Source organism: Oncorhynchus mykiss, chromosome 9, assembly GCF_013265735.2.
Source record: "Oncorhynchus mykiss isolate Arlee chromosome 9, USDA_OmykA_1.1, whole genome shotgun sequence".
NCBI lineage: Eukaryota > Metazoa > Chordata > Actinopteri > Salmoniformes > Salmonidae > Oncorhynchus > Oncorhynchus mykiss.
In genome coordinates, this window is record NC_048573.1 from 56385459 (window position 1) to 56407008 (window position 21550).

A 21550-nucleotide genomic window follows, 5' to 3' on the forward strand; every position below is an offset into this window, starting at 1 on the left:
TGACTGCATGGCCAGGCACGACTCCATCAGGAAACTAAAAAGATTTGGCATGGGTCCTGAGATCCTCAAAAGGTTCTAAAAAGGCCCTAAAAATTGTCAAAGACCCCAGCCAACCCAGTCATAGACTGTTCTCTCTACTACCTCATGACAAGCGGTACTGGAGTGCCAAGTCTAGGTCCAAGAGGCTTCTAAACAGCTTCTATACCCAGGCCTTAAGACTCCTGAACACCTAATGAAATGGCTACCCAGGCTATTTGCATTCCCCCTCCCCCTCTTTTACACCGCTGCTACTTTATTTTGTTATCATTTATGCATAGTCACTTTAATAGCTCTACCTTCATGTACATATTACCTCAACTAACTGGTGCCTTCCTCACATTGAGTCTGTACCAGTACCCCCCTGTATATAGTCTCGCTGTTGTTATTTTACTGCTGCTCTTTAATTACTTGTTACTTTTATTTATTTTTCTCATCCGTATTTTTTAAACTTCATTTTTGGTTAGGGGCTCATAAGTACGCATTTCACGCATTTCGGTTCATGTGACTAATAAAATATGATTTGATTTGGTTCGCTTTCAGGCTGTATCACTGTATCACTTCCAGCCGTGATTGGGAGTCTCATAGGGCGGCGCACAATTGGCCCAGCGCCGTCCAGGTTTGGCTGGGGTAGTCCGTCATTGTAAATAAGAATTTATTCTTAACTGACTTGCCTAGTTAAATTTAGGTTAAATAAAAAAGTATGTAAGTCTGTAGAAAGATACCTTCATCATGATATTTGATTGTGAGGCACAGGTCTGGATTGGCCTCAATCAGGTCCAGCAGGATATCCTCCTCCACCTCAGTTTAGGAATCATAAAAAATTGTATTTGGGCAGCAGAGGGCAGACAAAACCTATTTTAGACCACAAAAAAGAGAGACTAATAAGAAAACAGGGCGATAAGCCACCTAAGGGGCAACAGAATGGGTCTGATCTAAATCAAGCCCGAGGGTTCAATTAAGAAAATACATCAGACAATTCAAACAGTTGAAGTCAGAAGTTTACATACACCTTAGCCAAATACATTTAAACTCAGTTTTTCTCAATTCCTGACATTTAATCCAAGTAAAAATTCCCCGTCTTAGGTCAGCTGGATCACCACTTATTTTAAAACCTGTTAAGTCTACCCCCTCCTTTTTCGAACATTCTGTTAAAAATCGCGCAACATTTCAGCGTCCTGCTACTCATGCCAGGAATATAGTATATGCATATGATTGGTATGTGTGGATAGAAAACACTCTGAAGCTTCTAGAACTGGTTAAATCACGGCTGTGACTATAACAGAGCGTGTGTTTCATCGAAAAGCGCAAGAAAAACTGGTCACTGAAAACTGAAAAAAATATCCATGCGCCACTTGCATGTATTGTTTAAGGGGCACCAAATTAAATAGGTCCGAGATTGCAATTCCTACAGCTTCCACACGATGTAGCCAAAAACGTCATTTTCATTGACAAAAATCCTTTGTGTCATGACAAATAGATCCTTCATTCCGTCCAGCATACAGCAATCGATTTTGGAAAAGAGAAAAAGGGACATTGTTTTCTTGAGTAGCTGCTATTGAATACAGATCGCCCAGTGATCAATTTGATTGCTTATTAACGTTTACAAATACCTAAAGTTGGGTTACAAAAGTAGGTTGAAGTGTTTTGTCAAAGAATATAGGCAACTTATATAATTTTAAAAAATGACGTTGCGTGTTGGAAGAGAGCTTTTTTCCTGAACCAGACAGGCTAAACAAATGGATATTTTGGGCCAACATGGACGGATTTAATCGGGAAAAAGACCCAATTGTGATGTTTATGGAACATATAGGAGTGCCAACAAATAATATCATCAAAGGTAATGAATGTTTTATATTTTATTTCTGCGTTTTGTGTAGCGCCGGCTACGCTAATTTGTTTACGTCCCCTTCAGGTATATTGGGGTGTTGCATGCTATCAGATAATAGCTTCTCATGCTTTCGCCGAAAAGCATTTTAAAAATCTGACTTGTTGGCTAGATTCACAACGAGTGTAGCTTTAATTCAATACCCTGCATGTGTGTTTTAATGAACGTTTGAGTTTTAACGAGTACATTTAGCATTTAGCATAGCGCATTTGCATTTCCAGGTGCCTAGTTGAGACGTCTGCGTCTCAAGTAGGATCAACAGGTTTTAAGAATGTGAAATGTCAGAATAATAGTAGAGAGAATGATTTACTTCAGCTTTAATTTCTTTCATTACATTCCCAGTGGGTCAGAAGTTTACATACACTCAGTTAGTATTTGGTAGCATTGCCTTTAAATTGTTTGACTTTGGTCAAACGTTTCGGGTAGCCTTCCACAAGCTTGGGTGAATTTTGGCCCATTCCTCCTGACAGAACTGGTATAACTGAGTAAGGTTTGTAGGCCTCCTTGCTCGCACATGCTTTTTTCAGTTCTGCCAGCAATTTTTCTATGGGATTGAGGTCAGGGCTTTGTGATGGCCACTCCAATACCTTGACTGTGTTGTCCTTAAGTCATTTTGCCACAAATTTGGAAGTATGCTTGGGGTCATTGTCCATTTGGAGGACCGATTTGCGACCAAGCTTTAACTTCCTGACTAATGTCTTGAGATGTTGTTTCAACATAAACACATAATTTTCTTTCCTCATGACGCCATCTATTTCGTGAAGTGCACCAGTCCTTCCTGCAGCAAAGCACCCCCACAACATGGTGCTGCCACCCCCGTGCTTCATGGTTGGGATGGTGTTCTTTGGCTTGCAAGCATCCTCCTTCCCCCCCCCCCAAAAAAAACTATGGTCATTATGGCCAAACAGTTCTATTTTTGTTTCATTAGACCAGAGGATATTTCTCCAAAAAGTATGATCTTTGTCCCCATGTGCAGTTGCAAACCGTAGTCTGGCTTTTTTATGGCGGTTTTGGAGCAGTGGCTTCTTCCTTGCTGAGCGGCCTTTCAGGTTACGTCGATATAGGACTCGTTTTACTGTGGATGTAGGTACTTTTGTACCTGTTTCCTACAGCATCTTCACAAGGTCCTTTGCTGTTGTTCTGGGATTGATTTGCACTTTTAGCACCAAAGTAAGTTCATCTCTAGGAGACAGAACGCGTCTCCTTCCTGAGCGGTCACGGCGTGGTCCCATGGTGTTTTTACTTGCATACTATTGTTTGTACAGATGAACGTTGTACCTTCAGGCATTTGGAAAATGCTCCCAAGGATGAACCAGACTTGTGGAGGTCTACAATTTTTTTCCGAGGTCTTGGCTAATTTCTTTTGATTTTCCCATGATGTCAAGCAAAGTGGCACTGAGTTTGAAGGTAGGCCTTGAAATACATTCACAGGTACACCTCCAATTTACTGAAATTATGTTAATTAGCCTATCAGAAGCTTTTAAAGACATGACATAATTTTCTGGAATTTTCCAAGCTGTTTAAAGCACAGTCAATTTGGTATATGTAAACTTCTGACCCACTGAAATTGTGATACTGTGAATTAAAAGTGAAATAATCTGCCTGTAAACAATTGTTGGAAAAATGACTTGTTTCATGCACAAAGTAGATATCCTAACCGACTGTCAAAACTATAGTTTGTTAACAAGAAATTTGTGGAGTGGTTGAAAAATTAGTTTTGATGACTCCAACCTAAGTGTATGTAAACTTCCGACTTCAACTGTATATTCACCTTGATTGATGAAATCTCCATAAGAGAACCGAAGCTGCAACTTTTTAAACTTCTTGCTTTTTTTGTATTGGAACTTCACCAACATGCAATTACACACAATGTCATATTTAAGTTACATTTGGTTGCAAACATTTTATGGCGTAGCTGTACAATAGAAACAATCACACAACCTTATACCCTCTCCCAGGGTTACAGTGGATCCACCATTTGTTCCAAATGCCACTTTAATAATGTAATGTGGATCTGAGGCTTTATTTTCTAATTTAACTAGGCTTGTCTGTTAAGAACAAATTCTTATTTACAATGACGGCCTACCTGGGAACAGTGGGTTAACTTCCTTGTTCAGGGATAGAACGACAGATGTTTTATTTTGTCAGCTCGGGGATTCAATCCAACAACCTTTCGCTTAGTGGCTCAAAGCTCCAACCACTAGGCTACCTGTCGCCCCGGGTTTAGCAAGGCAACATTGAAGTGAAATCAACCAACCAAACTAGCTAGCTATCTAACTAGCTACAAAGAGTTACCACCACCACTCAAATCTATAGGTAAGGATCAAAGGGATCCTGCTGTGTATGTGGCTGCTATTATAGTAAACTGTGTTTGCATGCAATCAGTGGTGTATTCATTCCACTGATTCTGTTGAAAAATGTTTCTTAAACGGAAGCAAATGGAATGAAACGGGGATAACCATACCTGAATTTGTCCAATAGAAACTCTCGTTTGCAACTGTTGGATTAATGATTACACCCAAGATTGGCTAGATGCAGGCAAGGTTGTGCAAGGTGGTATGAATGTGTCAATGTCTGTCACCTTGATTACCCAAATTTCTCTCGACCTTTCATTTATAGGCTAGGTTGTAGCAACCTCATGATGGGCATAGGGAAATTTGAGTATCATGTAGTAGCCTAAACCCGTCGATGTTACATTGAGCTGGGTGAATGTATTGTAAAAGAAATAAGGCCATGTTCATAAGAAATGTAAAAAATCGCACTCCCTCATCTTAAACCGCACCGACTGCCACTGACATCATACTCTTGCAGCTACTCTCTCACAAAGACCCGGATAATAAATGAATTCACACATAGTCCATAGTTGCCAGTGAGTGGAGATCCTGTTGAACAAATATCACACTCTGTCATACATGGATATTCTTATCCTTCTCAATTTAGCTACAGTACAAAGCATGTTTTCAACTTTACTGCTGTTTGGCTAATTGCCTTTGCTTCCACATCAAACACCACAGCCATTGAATACACCTATATACAGAACATGATCTAAGTAGAGAGGCAACTCTCTGTATTCACTCAAGAAGAGGGCCTCATTTTATTGCACATTGTACTCTTCTGAGATACTATTTGTGATTCAAAATGTATGTATACTAGGCTACCTGGGGCAGCAGGTAGCCTAGTGGTTAGAGCGTTGGGCTAGTAACTGAAACGTTCCTGGATCAAATCCCTGAGCTGACAAGGTAATCTGTTGTTCTGCCCCTGAACAAGGTAGTTAACCAACTGTTCTTAGGCTGTCATTGTAAATAAGAATTTGTTCTTAACTGACTTGCCTAGTTAAAGAAATGGAGCATGTCAAGATCTATATCTCTGTTCCTCTGATAAAAACAACTAAAATTCACCCAACAGTGCCCTGTTTGGTTTTGTGCTATTTTCATCATTTACCAGTAATCATTTAATTTCAGTCAAATAGAGATGATCTCATGACAGAAATTAAAACATGGTGTCAGGGTGTTTGCATGCTGGGAGTTTGTATCTGCAGGATGGGACAATCTGAGAAGGCTTCTTAGCACAGCAGTCTGGCGACATGGCTCAACAGACCACCAGCAGGAACACATCACCCTCCTGCTCATGAAAAGGGTTGAGTTCTCTGTCGTTCAGGCTATTTCTCTATTTTTCTAATCCTCTCCTGGTTCCTTGTTTAATTTGGCATCTTTAGTAGGAAAATAAACTTATTTCTGTTTCTCTTGTAGTGTTAATAATATTCACCCTAGTGGAAGAAAAGTAGTAGTAAATACAATGTGGAACTCTTTGGCAACTTATCTTCAATGTATATCCCTATCCGGGGAGAGGGTTTATTATCTGATCCAGTTCCACTGTCTGAGTGTGCCAACAAAAGTAGTCAGTCCCATAACCAGTAGCACATACAATAGTACCACACATGAGGGGGGTTGGGAAATCGTACAACTTAGTTACTACCTAGTTCTTTAAAATTAGAAAGAATGTTTGCCCTCAATCCCTTCATTACATTCCACTGTCCATGGAACCTTCTAGGAGCTTTGGGAAACACTTTCATTCAAAAAGAGCTTGGTTCAAGAATTCACTTGATGAAAATACCAAACTCTTCAGGCAAGAATAAAAGCCAGAGGAACAACACTTCACCCCTTACTATGGCATGGATGGAAAGAAGTGACTGCCTAAATCTTGTATTTTGCAGTAAATGGTACATTCAATGTCAAAACAATGGATCATCGAGTACCACTTCCCTTTAGAGGGGATAATCATTGTTTTAAATTCATAATAGCATAATATTAATATACCTGACCTTTGTGTATGCAATTTATAGCACTAATGTTGATACAGATTTTTTTTAATCTCTGTGTAATTACTTAAATTAAGGCTGTTGGGAAGTCGTTCACTAGGGAAATAATTAATGTTAGACGTTTTGCAAACAATCATTCGGGGGCCGCAGTCTAACAAACTCTGAATCGTATCTTTGACCACCTGGTCATACGGTATGTTGAAGGGAGATAAGAACATGATAAGGAGTCATATTTGAAAGTCATATTTGCCTCTGTTGGAGACCTACACGTTTATGTTTTGTTATGTACTCAGCTAGCAATGAACCTATTTTTACTTCACAGCTTTTCTAATACGCCTCCACTGCCTGTTTCTCTCTGTTTCCAGATGTAAATCTCCCAGGCATAACACAGCGCTCTAATACTCCCCTCAGTGTTCTCTTGTACCGAGAGGGAGTGTGCTGCCTTGCTGCTTTCTCTGTATTCCTCCTGTTCTACTAGCTACTCCCTCCTCTCCTGTTAGTACGCCTCCCCGCTCACTCTTCTTAGATAGGCTCTAGTGTACCTACACCCTTCAAGTGTACAGTCTGTTGTCTGTGTTTATTAAACATCTGCCGTGCTACAATATGTTCCCATGTTCTAGATACATCCCACTGTTGCCACAAGCAGAGGCATTTGGAGACTAATCGCTCATTTTCAACACACACGCAACACACATACACACACAGTGGCTATATAAAATCATAAACTTTTCAAAGTTGTCAGCCATGTCATCAACATAAATATTATTGAGTAGCTGGAGCAGTATTAACTAGGAAGTACATGATCAGCAGCACCAGAGTAGGAGAGGAGAGGCATGATATTAGTGTGAATCCCCATGGGCACTAAAAGGGTTTGACAATCAGGCCTGTGGACACAACACAAACCCCTTCGTATGAAAGTTAAGACTGAACTGCTGCATTCTCCCACAGGGACGGTGAACCCTCGACTCTACCACGATCCATCCCAGAGCTGCTGCCTCATATTAGCCTGCATATTAGCCTGCACACTGAATAAACAAAGTAAGCCGTATACATTCTGACAAGTCCTCTAGTGTCTGCCATACCTTAACAAAGCTTCCCTTACTAACTGGGAAGTGGGCATATACACACAGGTGCCCTTTTGATTTGATACGTTTCTCAGTTCAAAAGAGGAGAATAATGAGAATTCTGAGAAATGGCTTTGGCATATGGAATATTAAAAACAAATGGCAAATTGGTTAGGTGAAATTGGGATCGTTCATCTCTTCCCATTCAATAGTTGAACCATCCATGTGATTCAAATTAAAAAACGATATTTGACACTAGTTCTCAACAATCAAAGTTTTTTCTACTAAGGAACATTGTATGTTATTCTACGTATCCTTTATTTGCAAAGCAATAAACCACTCCGTGAAGGTGCATCTCTTTGTTATGTACAAGAAACTGCAAACATAAATGTGGATTATTGAGTAGCAAGTTGTTTCTAATCTGATGATGTGATGGTGATGACAATCATAAGAATGATGCGTCAATGTGCCTATGTGGTATTAAATCATAATGGTTACCTTTACCCCATACTCCGGATTCTTTTACAGCTGGTTTACCTAGCAAATCGCATTGAATTAGTCACATCGGGATATCTTTAGCACCTTCAGTGTGGTGAATCTAGTGAACCTCTCCAGTATTTCCACAGAGAACAAACGCTGTGCAGCAATCCGCCACTCTGAGTGGGCTGTATTGAATGTTTACGACATCAACATTCTCTCTCCTGGGTGTCTAATAGGAATGAAGATTCCTGTTCAGGCCCACCAGAGAAGAGAAGACAGCTACTGTCTGTAGATTACGCTGGTTAGAGAATAGGAGTGTGCAGGTCTCTGCAAAGAAGGCTATTTTTGGAGATGATTTACACATTGCCTGTCTAGGAGGTGTGAGAGGTAGTGTTTTTTAGGTGGAGAGATGGGGGGCTGGCGGTTCATTGGAACTCATCAGCAACATCTTCAGCCTGAGACGTGGGTTCATTTTTTTCTCCTTCAGAGACGTGGGTTTGTTTTTTCTCCTTCACTGGGCCCTCAGGTTATTTTTCCAGGCACAGAGTTGTTAGTGATTTAAAATCCCTTAACCAATCGTGTTTTCGAAAAAATGTGTGAAAAAAGGAGACACTCAAGTAATAAATCATATTTTTGATGAAGAAGAGAGAGATTGCTTGGCTTGGAGTTTGATAAATAGCACAAAGTGTAATTATATTTTTCATGCAAGCCTCCCAAATTTCTTTAAGTCTGGAGAGACAACAACACAGTCAGGTGGACTTGAGGGAACATAATTAATCAACAGATAATCATTGGTATGCATCTCCCCAGAGATTTAGAAAATGGTTAAATCATGTCAATACTAGGGCGGTTGCAACATTCACTGTGTTTTTTGAACTGCTTCACTATCTGTCTTTCTGTCTACATGTTCATACCGTATGCCAGTGGATTGAAAATGGTTGATCTGCAATGCAGGGAATTTCATCAGGGAAAAGGAGAGAGGGGGAGAGTTTTCCTAATTAATCCTATCCTGAAGCTAAATGTAATCTAGAAGAGCATTGTGTAGATAACCAGATTCCTGGAAGGCAGTAATTACCGGTGGATTGTTACCTTACATAAACTATAATAGCAGATGCACAACGAGGGAACAATCATAATTAGATCGATAAAAATATATTTTGAAGAAGGAATAAGATGTAGCCTGTGCTGGATTTGTTTTTGCAGTTCATCATAAACTCCACCACAACCCATCCCCCACCAAACAACTTTGTAATGGGGAAATAATAAGAATACCTGCAGAACAGTGAATACATACCATAGTCCTACAATTATAATGTACATAGATTGGTAATGCATTGTAATATGATTGCAATATTATAGCTGATGATGCAGGACTGCTAGCAGCATAGGGCTGAATTATGGAGTTTTGTTTCCAGTGACCCAATAGGGGACCTAGTGAGTTCAGTCGGCCTCAAATGCAAGTGGATGGGAGCTTGCTCTTTCTATCTCAATCAATCAATGAAATGTATTTATAAACCCCTTCTTACATCAGCTGATGTCACAAAGTGCTGTACAGAAACCTAGCCTAAAACCCCAAACAGCAAGCAATGCAGGTGTAGAAGCACAGTGGCTAGGAAAAACTCCCTAGAAAGGCCGGAACCAAGGAAGAAACCTAGAGAGGAACACGGCTATGAGGGGTGGCCAGTCCTCTTCTGGCTGTGCTGGGTGGAGATTATAACAGAACATGGCCAAGATGTTCAAATGTTCATAGATGACCAGCAGGGTCAAATAATAATGATCACAGTGGTTGTAGATGGTGCAACAGGTCAGCACCTCAGGAGTAAATGTCAGTTGGCTTTTCATAGCCGATCATTCAGAGTATCTCTACCTCTCCTGCTGTCTCTAGAGAGTTGAAAACACAGGTCTGGGACAAGGTAGCACGTCCAGTGTATATCTCGCACCCTTGACTTCCCTCTCCAGAGGCGAGGTCACAGAACAGTAGCAGTGAAGAGGGAGCAGGGAGAAAGGGATAACTCTCTATCTTCTCCACAGAGAATATGGTGAGGGACCCTGGGACTGGGACACCTATGAGGCAAAGCAATATTATGGTTGAGATGGATAGAGTCTCTGGTAATGATGAGGAGAATAGTTATAGCATTAACCCTAGATCTGCCCATTACTGGAGTAACATTTCCCATAAGTCTACAGGCTACGTAGATAGAATGTGACAGCTAGATTGACAGATACACCTCAGGAGAATCAGTTTCGACTGGGTATAATTAGTTGGGAAAAGTTTACAGAGTACTGTAGGATTGAAGAGTGAAAACAGAATGTAGGATGGAGAAAACGTAGTGTAGGCCACTGAATAGATTGGACAATTGTCGGACCCACAAATGGCTTTCAATCTATTTTGTCGTCTGGAGGAATGAGTGAAAGAATCGTGGAAGCAGGAGAATCATGGGTCTGTCACTATGACAATGGCTGACCCTAGAAAAAACAGACATGAACCATGATATGAGTAATTTGATTTGATTTATTTGATATATTAGGATCCCCATTAGCCGATGCCAATGGCGACAGCTAGTCTTACTGGGGTCTGACACATAACGAAAACTACATTACAGACAAAAGACAAGACTCTATTTCTCCAGTGAAGAGAAAAAGAAACAATTAACCAGCCCAGTGACAGCATGGTCAGAGCACTGCCAGTGTATGCTTCATGTAGGCTACTTGGGTATAGTGGGGTAGTAAAACCACAAAATCAAAGAAAAATAAACTACTTGCATGTACAGTATCTCGGAGGGAGTACAATAACATCAGTGTGTTGTTGCATGCCATTGACTAAGGCCTTAGCTCAAAGGATCTCAACCGGAAGTGGCCCTTTGCACCTATAAGCTAGACTGTCATCACGCCCATTGTTGTCCATCTAATGGTCTTTGCTATTTTTTTTTCTTCCACTTTCACAACCTATTAGTATCAGAGTTGGGGAGCCGCTGCTTTGTTTTCTGATCCATTGTGCTGCCCTGGCAGCTATTCACTGAACCAGAGGGTATTATTCCTGCATTGATTGCACAGTTCATTAGCATGCCCATAGACTCTGTGGCATTTTGGCAGGACTACAAAACAATTCTCCTGAAATGTTTCTCTGAGAATTAGAAAGCCTTGGCTTGTTTGCTATCCAATGGACGTATGCTGGAGCTCCCTCACTTTCTTTCTGCTGCTGGATACCAATGCCTCATGGCACGGGAAGGTTTCGTTTGCTGCTCTCTTTTGGGAATTGTGTAAGTGTATTGTGTGTGTCAGAGTCTAACACACCAGATTAGGAATGGTCAAAATGGGATTAGGTCACGTGCAGTGATGTAGTGGTAAAAACAATTGGTGGATAAACGTTGATTGCCAGAGTAAAGGATCACTCCCTAAACTTGCATTTTTCCGCCAACAACAAAAAAAAGGGTAAACGGAGTTTACTCTACTTGAGTTTAATTTTTGATGGCCAACTAAACAGTTTAATGAGTCATGTGGATACTTCCATTGAAAATTGAATTCCTTGATACGCTATTGGATTCATACAATACACAACAAAAAGAATGCTGTGAAAAAGTAGAAAGATGAATATCAGTAAATGTATGCTTGCCCAGTAAGCAAGATGTACTTAATGTATTTTATAACTTACTGAAAGCCTTACAATGCTAAAGTTGAACAAAAATACATCTATGGAGAGAAACATTTCAACTATTCGCAAATTTTCAATTACGAGTGTAGGTTTGTTACGAATTGCTACACAATTTCCCCAATCTCATTGGCACCCCCATAAACTGAATCTATGGTTTTCCATGTCTCAGCTATGCCCCTTGTGGTACATGACAATATTTACTTAATACCTTACGTTCATCATGCTGTGAAATATTACACCAGCACAATTTTTATCTTGCATCCAGTCATCCATTAAAAGTCCTGAAGATATGAATAGGATTAGTGTTGTTGGTTTAGGCGAGTGAAAAAAACTCTACTTGGCCCTGGCCTACTTTCAGTTGATACAGAGAACTAAGAAAGAGGGTGATTCTAACAATGATGAACCTGCATTTAGATAGAGTTTTACTGTAGCTATATGCAGATGCCCTGTGCTGGTTTACCAATATAGTTATTTCTGGTGCTGATGCCCGACAGGTGTTCCCTAACAATACTCCAAACTACATCAGAGATGGTGTACCCTGATAAAAGGTCCCCATGTACTGATTATAAACTTTATTTATACTCTGTTTTAGAGACAGCCTAGACAGATCAGCAGATCAGCTAGTGTAATTTATCCATGTCTATTTTCCTCTGTCTATAATAATCCTTACATGTTCCTCTGTCCCTTGATTGCAGGAGGTGTGTGCATCTCTCAGTCAGTGAAGATACCACGAGAACCTAAGCCTGGAGAGTTTGACAAGATCATCCGCAGACTGTCAGAGAACCCCAATGCACGGGTTGTTATTCTCTTTGCCAATGAAGATGACATTAGGTTAGTGAAGTTGACTGTTACAGGAATGAAAAAATGATTAAACTAACATACTAAATGATGCCAACAAAGTATCTCAATTTATCTGAGTTTCTGTTTTATGACGCAACATTCAGCATGTTTGCCCATTGGTTTAGATGGGGATGCACTGCGGTGTAAATGTCTGTACATTAGTATATTGTCCTCCCCACCATTGATTGAACATCCCTAAAATGAAATACACCATTTTCAGCAAGCTATATCAGCTTTATTTTCATTAGATGTGAACGGGATATGTGCCAGTTCACATTAAACACACTCAATCTAACTACATTTTGATGATATGTTCTTATTATCTAATCATTCAAGGGTTTTTCTTAATTATTGCTATTTTCTACATTTTAGAATAGTGAAAACATCAAAACTATGAAATAACACATATGGGATCATGTAGTAACCAAAAATGTGTTAAACAAATACAAAACATATTTTATATTTGAGTTTCTTCAAAATAGCCACCCTTTGGCTTGATTACAGTTTTGCACACTCTTGGCATTCTCTCAACCAGCTTCATGAGGAAGTCACCTGGAATGCATTTCAATTAACACGTTTGCCATTTAAAAGTGAATTTGTGGAATTTCTTTCCATCTTAATGCGTTTGAGCCAATCAGTTGTGTTGTGACAAGGTATGTGTGCTATAGAAAATAAAACATATATACCAAGTCCATATTATGGCAAGAACATCTAAAATAAACAAAGAGAAACAACAGTTCATCATGACTTTAACCCATTAAGGTCAGTCAATCCGGGAAATCTCCAGAAATGTTAAAGTTTCTTCAAGTGCAGTCGCAAAAACCATTGAGTGCGATGATAAAACTGGCTCTCATGAGGACCGCCTCAGGAAAGGAAGACCAAGAGTTACCTCTGCTGCAGAGGATAAGTTCATTAGAGTTAACTGCACCTCAGATTGCAGCCCAAGTAAATGCTTCACGGAGTTCAATCTCAAAATCAACTGTTCAGAGGAGACTGTGTCAATCAGGCCTTCATGGTCAAATTGCTGCAAAGAAACCACTACAAGGACACCAATAATAATAAGATAATTGTTTGGGCCAAGAAACATGAGCAATGGACAATAGACAGGTGGAAGTCTGTCCTTTGGTCTGATGAGTACAAATTTGAGATTTTTGGTTCAAACCGCTATGTCTTTATAAGACGCGGAGTAGGTGAACAGATGGTCTCCACATGTGTGGTTCCCACCGTGAAGCATGGAGGAGGAGGTGTGACTGTTGTGGGGTTGCTTTGCTGGTGACACTGTCTGTGATTGATTTAGAATTCAAGGCACACTTAACCACCATGGCTACCACAGCATTCTGCAGCGATACACCATTCCATCTGGTTTGCGCTTTGTGGGACTATCATTCGTTTTTCAACAGGACAAAGACCCAAAACACACCTCCAGGCTGTGTAAGGGCTATTTGACGAAGGAGAGAGATGGAGTGCTGCATCAGATGATTTGGCCTCCACAATCACCCAACCTCAACCCAATTGAGATGGTTTGGGATGAGATGGACCGCAGATTGAAGGAAATGCAGCCAACAAGTGCTCAGCATATGTGGGAACTCCTTCAAGACTGTTGGAAAAGCATTCCAGGAGAAGCTAGTTGAGAGAATGCCAAGAGTGTGCAAAGCTGTCATCAAAGCAAAGGGTGGCTACTTTAAAGACTTTTTTGGTTACTACATGATTCCATATGTGTTATTTCATAGTTTTGATGTCTTCACTATTATTTAAAAATGTACATGTAGAAAATAGTAAAAATAAAGAAAAACAATTGAATGAGTAGGTATGTCCAAGCTTTGGACTAATACTGGTTTTCTAGTTTACAGCAATTACCAATCAATTACCAAATTCCTCCATTCCTTTGCAGTGTTAAAAACGTTTAGTTGTCCTGAGGACTGAGGATCGTCCTGATCAGTGTCTTGGGGCAACAGCTGGTGATGTGTGTGGGTTCCATTATGTTTTACAGCACAATCAAAACCTACAGTACCTACTACTACCACAAGCATAGAATATACACTGAATGTACAAAACATTAGGAACAGCTTCCTAATATTGAGCTGCACCCCCTTTTGCCATCAGAACAGCCTCAATTTGTCGGGGCAAGATGTCGTAAGCATTCCACATGGATGTTGGCCCATGTTGACTCCAATGCTTCCCGCAGTTGTGTCAAGTTGGCTGGATGTCCTTTGGGTGGTGGACCTGAGTGGCGCAACGGTCTAAGGCACTGTATCTCAGTGCTATAGGCTTCACTACAGACCCTGGTTTTATTCCAGGCTGTATCACAACCGGCCGTGATTGGGAGTCCAATAGGGCAGCACACAATTGGCCCAGTGTTGTTCGGGTTAGGGTTAGGCCATAATTGTAAATAAGAATTTGTTCTTAACTGACCTCCCTAGTTAAATAAAGGTTAAATATTTTTTACAAATGATTGATTCACGCAGGAAACTGTTGAGCGTGAAAACCCCCAGCATCATTGTAGTTCTTGACATACTCAAACCGGTGTGCCTGGCATACCCCGTTCAAAGGCACTGAAATCTTTTGTCTTGCCGATTCACCCTCTGAATGGCCACTGAATGGCACACATACACAATCCATGTCTAAATTGTCTTCAACTCCACTCCCCCATTCAGCTGAAAAGGTGGCGCAGGGAATTCAAAAATATTATTTCGAAATATTTAACTTTCACACATTAACAAGTCCAATACCTCAAATGAAAGATAAACATCTTGTTCATCTACCCATCATGTCCGATTTTTAAAATGTTTTACTGCGAAAACACAACATATATTTATGTTAGACCACCACCAAATCAAAGGGAAAACGCAGCCATTTTTTCAAGCCAAAGATAGAGTCACAAAAGCAGGATTAGAGATAAAATGAATCACTAACCTTTTGAAAATCTTCATCAGATGACACTCATATGACATGTTACACAATACATTTATGTTTTGTTCGATAATATGCATATTTATATCCACATATCTCGGTTTACATTGACGCCATGTTCAGAACTGCCTCCAAAATATCCGGAGGAATTATAGAAAGCTACGCCAGATAACAGAAATACTCATCATAAATTTTGACTAAAGATACATGTTCTACATATAATTAAAGATACACTGGTTCTTAATGCAACCGCTGTGTCAGATTTTTTAAAAACGTTACGGAAAAAGCCTACCATGCAATAATCTGAGACGGCGCTCAGACGTAAAAGTATTTCTCCGCCATGTTGGAGTCAACAGAAATACGAAATTACAACATAAATATTCCCTTACCTTTGATGATCTCTCATCAGAATGTAGTGCAAGGAGTCCTAGTTCCACAATAAAACGTTGTTTTGTTCCATAATGTCCAATACTAGTGTCCAAGTTGTTGCATTTGCTATCACTTTCAGCTCACGTGCCCAAAAACTGACTGCTGGTCCAGGATAACTTGCACGAAAACTTCCAAAATATATATTCCAGGTCGAATAAACTGGTCAAACTAAGTAGAGAATCAATCTTCAGGATGTTATTATCATATATATCCAATAACGTTCCAACCAGATCATACGTTTTCAGTTGGAGCCAAATGGAACGGCGGTAGCACCCACAGAGAAATGTGCCACAGGAAAATGACATTCTGTCGGGACACTGACTATTTCCCCTCCCATTCGGTCAAAGTTCACAGCAAATGCTCCATTCCACTTTCTACTGAATGAGGACATCTAGTGGAAGGCGTAGGAAGTGCTACCAGATCCATATCTTGCCCCACATTCAGAATTTCACTTCTTGTTTGGAAGATTGCCTGCCCTATGAGTTCTGTTATACTCACAGACATAATTCAAACAGTTTTAGAAACTTCAGAGTGTTTTCTATCCAATAGTAATAATATTATGCATATATTAGCAATCTAGGACAGAGTAGGATGCAGTTCACTATGGGCACGCAATTAATCCAAAATGAAAATACTGCCCCCTATCCTCAACAAGTTTTAAGGGAACAGAGTTCGCTGACCTGATCAACCAATCTGTGACCTAGCCTGGAAGCAGCAGAACCCCACTCTGCCTCTCAACTCTTTAGTTGGACAGGTTAAGACAACCTCTGTAAGCTCCTGTCCTTTACATTAACTCAGATTTGCACCCTTCCACATTGACAATGCGTCTTCTGGACTCCCTGACTCATCTTTAGTGCATCTTTGACCATTCCTCTTCCTATTGGTGTGTGTGTGTGTGCGCCTGTCTGTTCAGTGTGGTAATAAAGTGTGGATTGTATCCCTGTCTCCTACTGGTCATTTACGTTCTCTTACAGGAACGCCGGGGCAGTTGCAACTATAATTGACACCTCTTTTTTGAGACCATCACATGGTTGTGCACTTTTTCACCTGTGCTTAGCTCTATTACGTTTCTTTTTATCCTAAAAAACTCCCTAGTCCTTGCTGACGACAAGCATACAGTACCCATAACACGATGCAGCCAACATCACGCTTGAAAATGTGGAAAGTGGTACTCAGTGATGTGTTTTGTTGGATTTGTCCCAAAGATAACACTTTGTTTTCAGGACATAAAGTTACATTCACTGCTCATCTGAGGGACCTTACAGATAATTGTATGTGCTGGGTACAGAGATGAGGTAGTTATTCAAAAATCACGCTAAACACTATTATTACACATAGAGTGAATCCATGCAACCTATTATGTGACTTGTTAAGCACAATTTTACTCCTTAAATTATTCAACACAGGCGTTGAATACTTATTGACTCGAGACATTTCAGCTATTAATTTTTTATTAATTTCTAAACTTTTCTAAAAATATAATTTCACTTTGACATTATCTGGTATTGTGTGTAGGCCAGTGACACAAAATGCTCATTGACTTATCCGAGCCTGATAATGGGTCTGGATATACAGTAATTACAAAAGCCAGGGGGATTTCTGCCCAGCATGCCTGCTGTACCCTTGAACCCAGTCAATGTGAGTTGGCAGCCAATTTATATATATATTTTTAATATACATACTGAGTTTACAGCACTCAGGCTAGCAGAAGGCATTTTGTCCTAAACATAAACCTTGTTGTCATGCCAACCCTTCCTCACTAAATAACCCACACCATGATGAGAACACCTGGTATTTACTGTATGTGATTAACAAGATTGTTCTGTAAATGACCTCAAGGGGGGGGGGGGGGGGGGGGGGGGCAAAAAGGAGCATATGACATGATACTAGAATACTGTAGGTTTTGTTACAGACATTTTATCCTGTAGAGCTATATGGGAATGCTGGGGCTCAGAATAAACCATGTTTATTCAGTGAGAGGTAGGAGTAAGGTCATTATAACTCAAACATGCATTACTCTGTCACTTCATTCTGGGTTAACTGGTGAGCCAAAGGGGTGGCAGAGTGACTCGAGATACACTGTATTGTTATTGTACCTGGCTGTTGCAGCAACTGTGTTTCCAGTACTGTGGTCCTGTTGTAGCGACTGTGTTTCTTGTACTGTGGTCCTGTTGCAGCGACTGTGTTTCCAGTACTGAGGTCCTGTTGCAGCAACTGTGTTTCCAGTACTGAGGTCCTGTTGTATTGACTGTGTTTCCAGTACTGTGGTCCTGTTGTAGCGACTGTGTTTCCAGTACTGAGGTCCTGTTGTATTGACTGTGTTTCCAGTACTGTGGTCCTGTTGTAGCAACTGTGTTTCCAGTACTGTGGTCCTGTTGCAGCAACTGTGTTTCCAGTACTGTGGTCCTGTTGTAGCAACTGTGTTTCCAGTACTGTGGTTCAAAACATGGTTATTCTTTAGTGTATTGTGCTGGTCCTAGGATCAATACACGCAATGTGTAGTTTGGCTGTTGTTAATGTCCAGTACCAACACATCGTATTTACCTAATCATCCAGCCCCATGAGTAGGTGAATCATGTATATAATTGGCAAGAATTGTACTGTATTCTCTCTTTGCCCCTCCTACAGGCGGCTTCTTCAAGCAGCTAAGAAGGACAACCAGACAGGACATTTCATATGGGTGGGTTCAGACAGCTGGGGGTCTAAGATCTCCCCCATACTCAACCAGGAGGAGATGGCAGAAGGTGCTGTTACCATTCTACCTAAACGGCAGTCCATCCGAGGTACTGATGTTATACAGAATATGATGTTCTATATTCTTTATTGTCAAATTTAAATGACACATGACAGTTGGCAGTACTGGTGATGTGAGGATGACATTTGTATCTATTTTTTGTTGTCTTTGACAATGAAATCCAAATGAAATTCAACACCCTGACATTTCCAAATAAAACACTGACATATACTGTAAACAACATCAGGATATACTGTAAGATGAAAGTAGTACTATGTGGAGGTAGTGCTGAAAAAAACTTGTTGATAAAGTAATCAGAAAATGCAATACACATATCTGCAGAAGTTCAGCAGGTGGTTCTAAATCCAACTGTGCCTCTCATTGATCTCTCTAGGGTTTGATCGCTACTTTATCAGCAGAACTTTGGACAACAACAGAAGGAATATTTGGTTTGCAGAGTTCTGGGAAAACAACTTTCAGTGCAAACTCAGTCGACATGCTCTGAAGAAAGGATCCGGCATCAAAAAGTGCACAAGTAAGAATAGAATTTCCTTGTTTACCATAACCTAGTCCCACACACACTCTGATTGTTTATGAACTGACAGATGCAATCACTAGTTGTAGTATTCCGACATGTCTTGGATGATGTGCCATTACATCTACTTTAAATACTATGGTTATTTTGTATGCAAGGGTGAGAAACATGGAGCCCAAAATGTATTCCCAGATTGCAGGGCTATATACACTTTCTGTGGTAAGTTCCAAACTCTGCCAGGAACTTTGATTAGTCAAATATCACTTCACAAGAGACTGTGTAATGCAGTGCTTGCTGAATACACAAATACAGGGTCACACCATTTAATGGGTTCAATTAAGCAGAATAGAAGAGTCAGGAACTATATTGCCGTGGAGTGTGACTACATAAATGTGGAATGTGTTTTGGAAAGTGCAATAACAACAAAATAGAATGGTTTCATTACAGTTCTTAACATGTATTTGTACTTGAAATACAGTGCCTTGCGAAAGTATTCGGCCCCCTTGAACTTTGCGACCTTTTGCCACATTTCAGGCTTCAAACATAAAGATATAAAACTGTATTTTTTTGTGAAGAATCAACAACAAGTGGGACACAATCATGAAGTGGAACGACATTTATTGGATATTTCAAACTTTTTTAACAAATCAAAAACTCAGAAATTGGGCGTGCAAAATTATTCAGCCCCTTTACTTTCAGTGCAGCAAACTCTCTCCAGAAGTTCAGTGAGGATCTCTGAATGATCCAATGTTGACCTAAATGACTAATGATGATAAATACAATCCACCTGTGTGTAATCAAGTCTCCGTATAAATGCACCTGCACTGTGATAGTCTCAGAGGTCCGTTCAAAGCGCAGAGAGCATCATGAAGAACAAGGAACACACCAGGCAGGTCCGAGATACTGTTGTGAAGAAGTTTAAAGCCGGATTTGGATACAAAAAGATTTCCCAAGCTTTAAACATCCCAAGGAGCACTGAGCAAGCGATAATATTGAAATGGAAGGAGTATCAGACCACTGCAAATCTACCAAGACCTGGCCGTCCCTCTAAACTTTCAGCTCATACAAGGAGAAGACTGATCAGAGATGCAGCCAAGAGGCCCATGATCACTCTGGATGAACTGCAGAGATCTACAGCTGAGGTGGGAGACTCTGTCCATAGGACAACAATCAGTCGTATATTGCACAAATCTGGCCTTTATGGAAGAGTGGCAAGAAGAAAGCCATTTCTTAAAGATATCCATAAAAAGTGTTGTTTAAAGTTTGCCACAAGCCACCTGGGAGACACACCAAACATGTGGAAGAAGGTGCTCTGGTCAGATGAAACCAAAATTGAACTTTTTGGCAACAATGCAAAACGTTATGTTTGGCGTAAAAGCAACACAGCTGAAGACACCATCCCCACTGTCAAACATGGTGGTGGCAGCATCATGGTTTGGGCCTGCTTTTCTTCAGCAGGGACAGGGAAGATGGTTAAAAATGATGGGAAGATGGATGGAGCCAAATACAGGACCATTCTGGAAGAAAACCTGATGGAGTCTGCAAAAGACCTGAGACTGGGACGGAGATTTGTCTTCCAACAAGACAATGATCTAAAACATAAAGCAAAATCTACAATGGAATGGTTCAAAAATAAAAATATCCAGGTGTTAGAATGGCCAAGTCAAAGTCCAGACCTGAATCCAATCGAGAATCTGTGGAAAGAACTGAAAACTGCTGTTCACAAATGCTCTCCATCCAACCTCACTGAGCTCGAGCTGTTTTGCAAGGAGGAATGGGAAAAAAATGTCAGTCTCTCGATGTGCAAAACTGATAGAGACATACCCCAAGCGACTTACAGCTGTAATCGCAGCAAAAGGTGGCGCTACAAAGTATTAACTTAAGGGGGCTGAATAATTTTGCACGCCCAATTTTTCCGTTTTTGATTTGTTAAAAAAGTTTGAAATATCCAATAAATGTCGTTCCACTTCATGATTGTGTCCCACTTGTTGTTGATTCTTCACAAAAAAATACAGTTTTATATCTTTATGTTTGAAGCCTGAAATGTGACACAAGGTCGCAAAGTTCAAGTGGGCCGAATACTTTCGCAAGGCACTGTATACATTTATAACCCTTCTCCTACAGCGTTATGTATTTGCAGAGATGTAGGCTACTGTAATATGAGCTATGGTCCTTTTTGGGAAATGCAATGTGTTTGAGTAAAGGGTATGATACTCTTGTTCCATTAGACATGATTAAATGTTCCCATGACTCCCCGTCGCCAAGTTCAATCTGCACTGCAGTACAATAGCAATCACCAAAACTGGGCCATTACACAAGTTGAAAACATAATCAATAGCAAATCCAATCAGCATATTAGAGACAAGCTCCCAGGTCATTAAAATCAGTGGGCACTCCAAGCCTGACTGTCTTTCATTTCCCTGTACAGACAACACAATATGCAGGATTCTAATCAGTCCAGACTGGACTGATTCTTGTATTAGTTGGATTGTGATGTGCTGATGATTGATTCCTTCCTATGCGTTAATGTTTCAAGCTTTCATCAGCTTGCTATGATAGTTACCAGGATGGGTTTCCTCGCAGCCATTGCCTAATGCCATTATATCACAATGCTATAAATCAGGGGCCCGAGAACTATTTGCTGTGAAGACAGTGTATTAAAAC

The 21550-nt window shown here is 40.3% G+C and overlaps 1 protein-coding gene across 1 annotated transcript in view; it reads left to right on the forward strand.

Annotated features, from left to right (window-relative positions):
- LOC110531212 (metabotropic glutamate receptor 4-like) overlaps positions 1 to 21550 on the forward strand; it is a 216838-nt gene that overhangs the window by 138749 nt on the left and 56539 nt on the right. The window contains exons 3-5 of the mRNA XM_036988394.1: positions 12134 to 12269; positions 18246 to 18400; positions 18746 to 18886. Coding sequence (XP_036844289.1) covers positions 12134 to 12269; positions 18246 to 18400; positions 18746 to 18886 — 432 coding nt within the window. The remainder of the gene's footprint in view (positions 1 to 12133; positions 12270 to 18245; positions 18401 to 18745; positions 18887 to 21550) is intronic.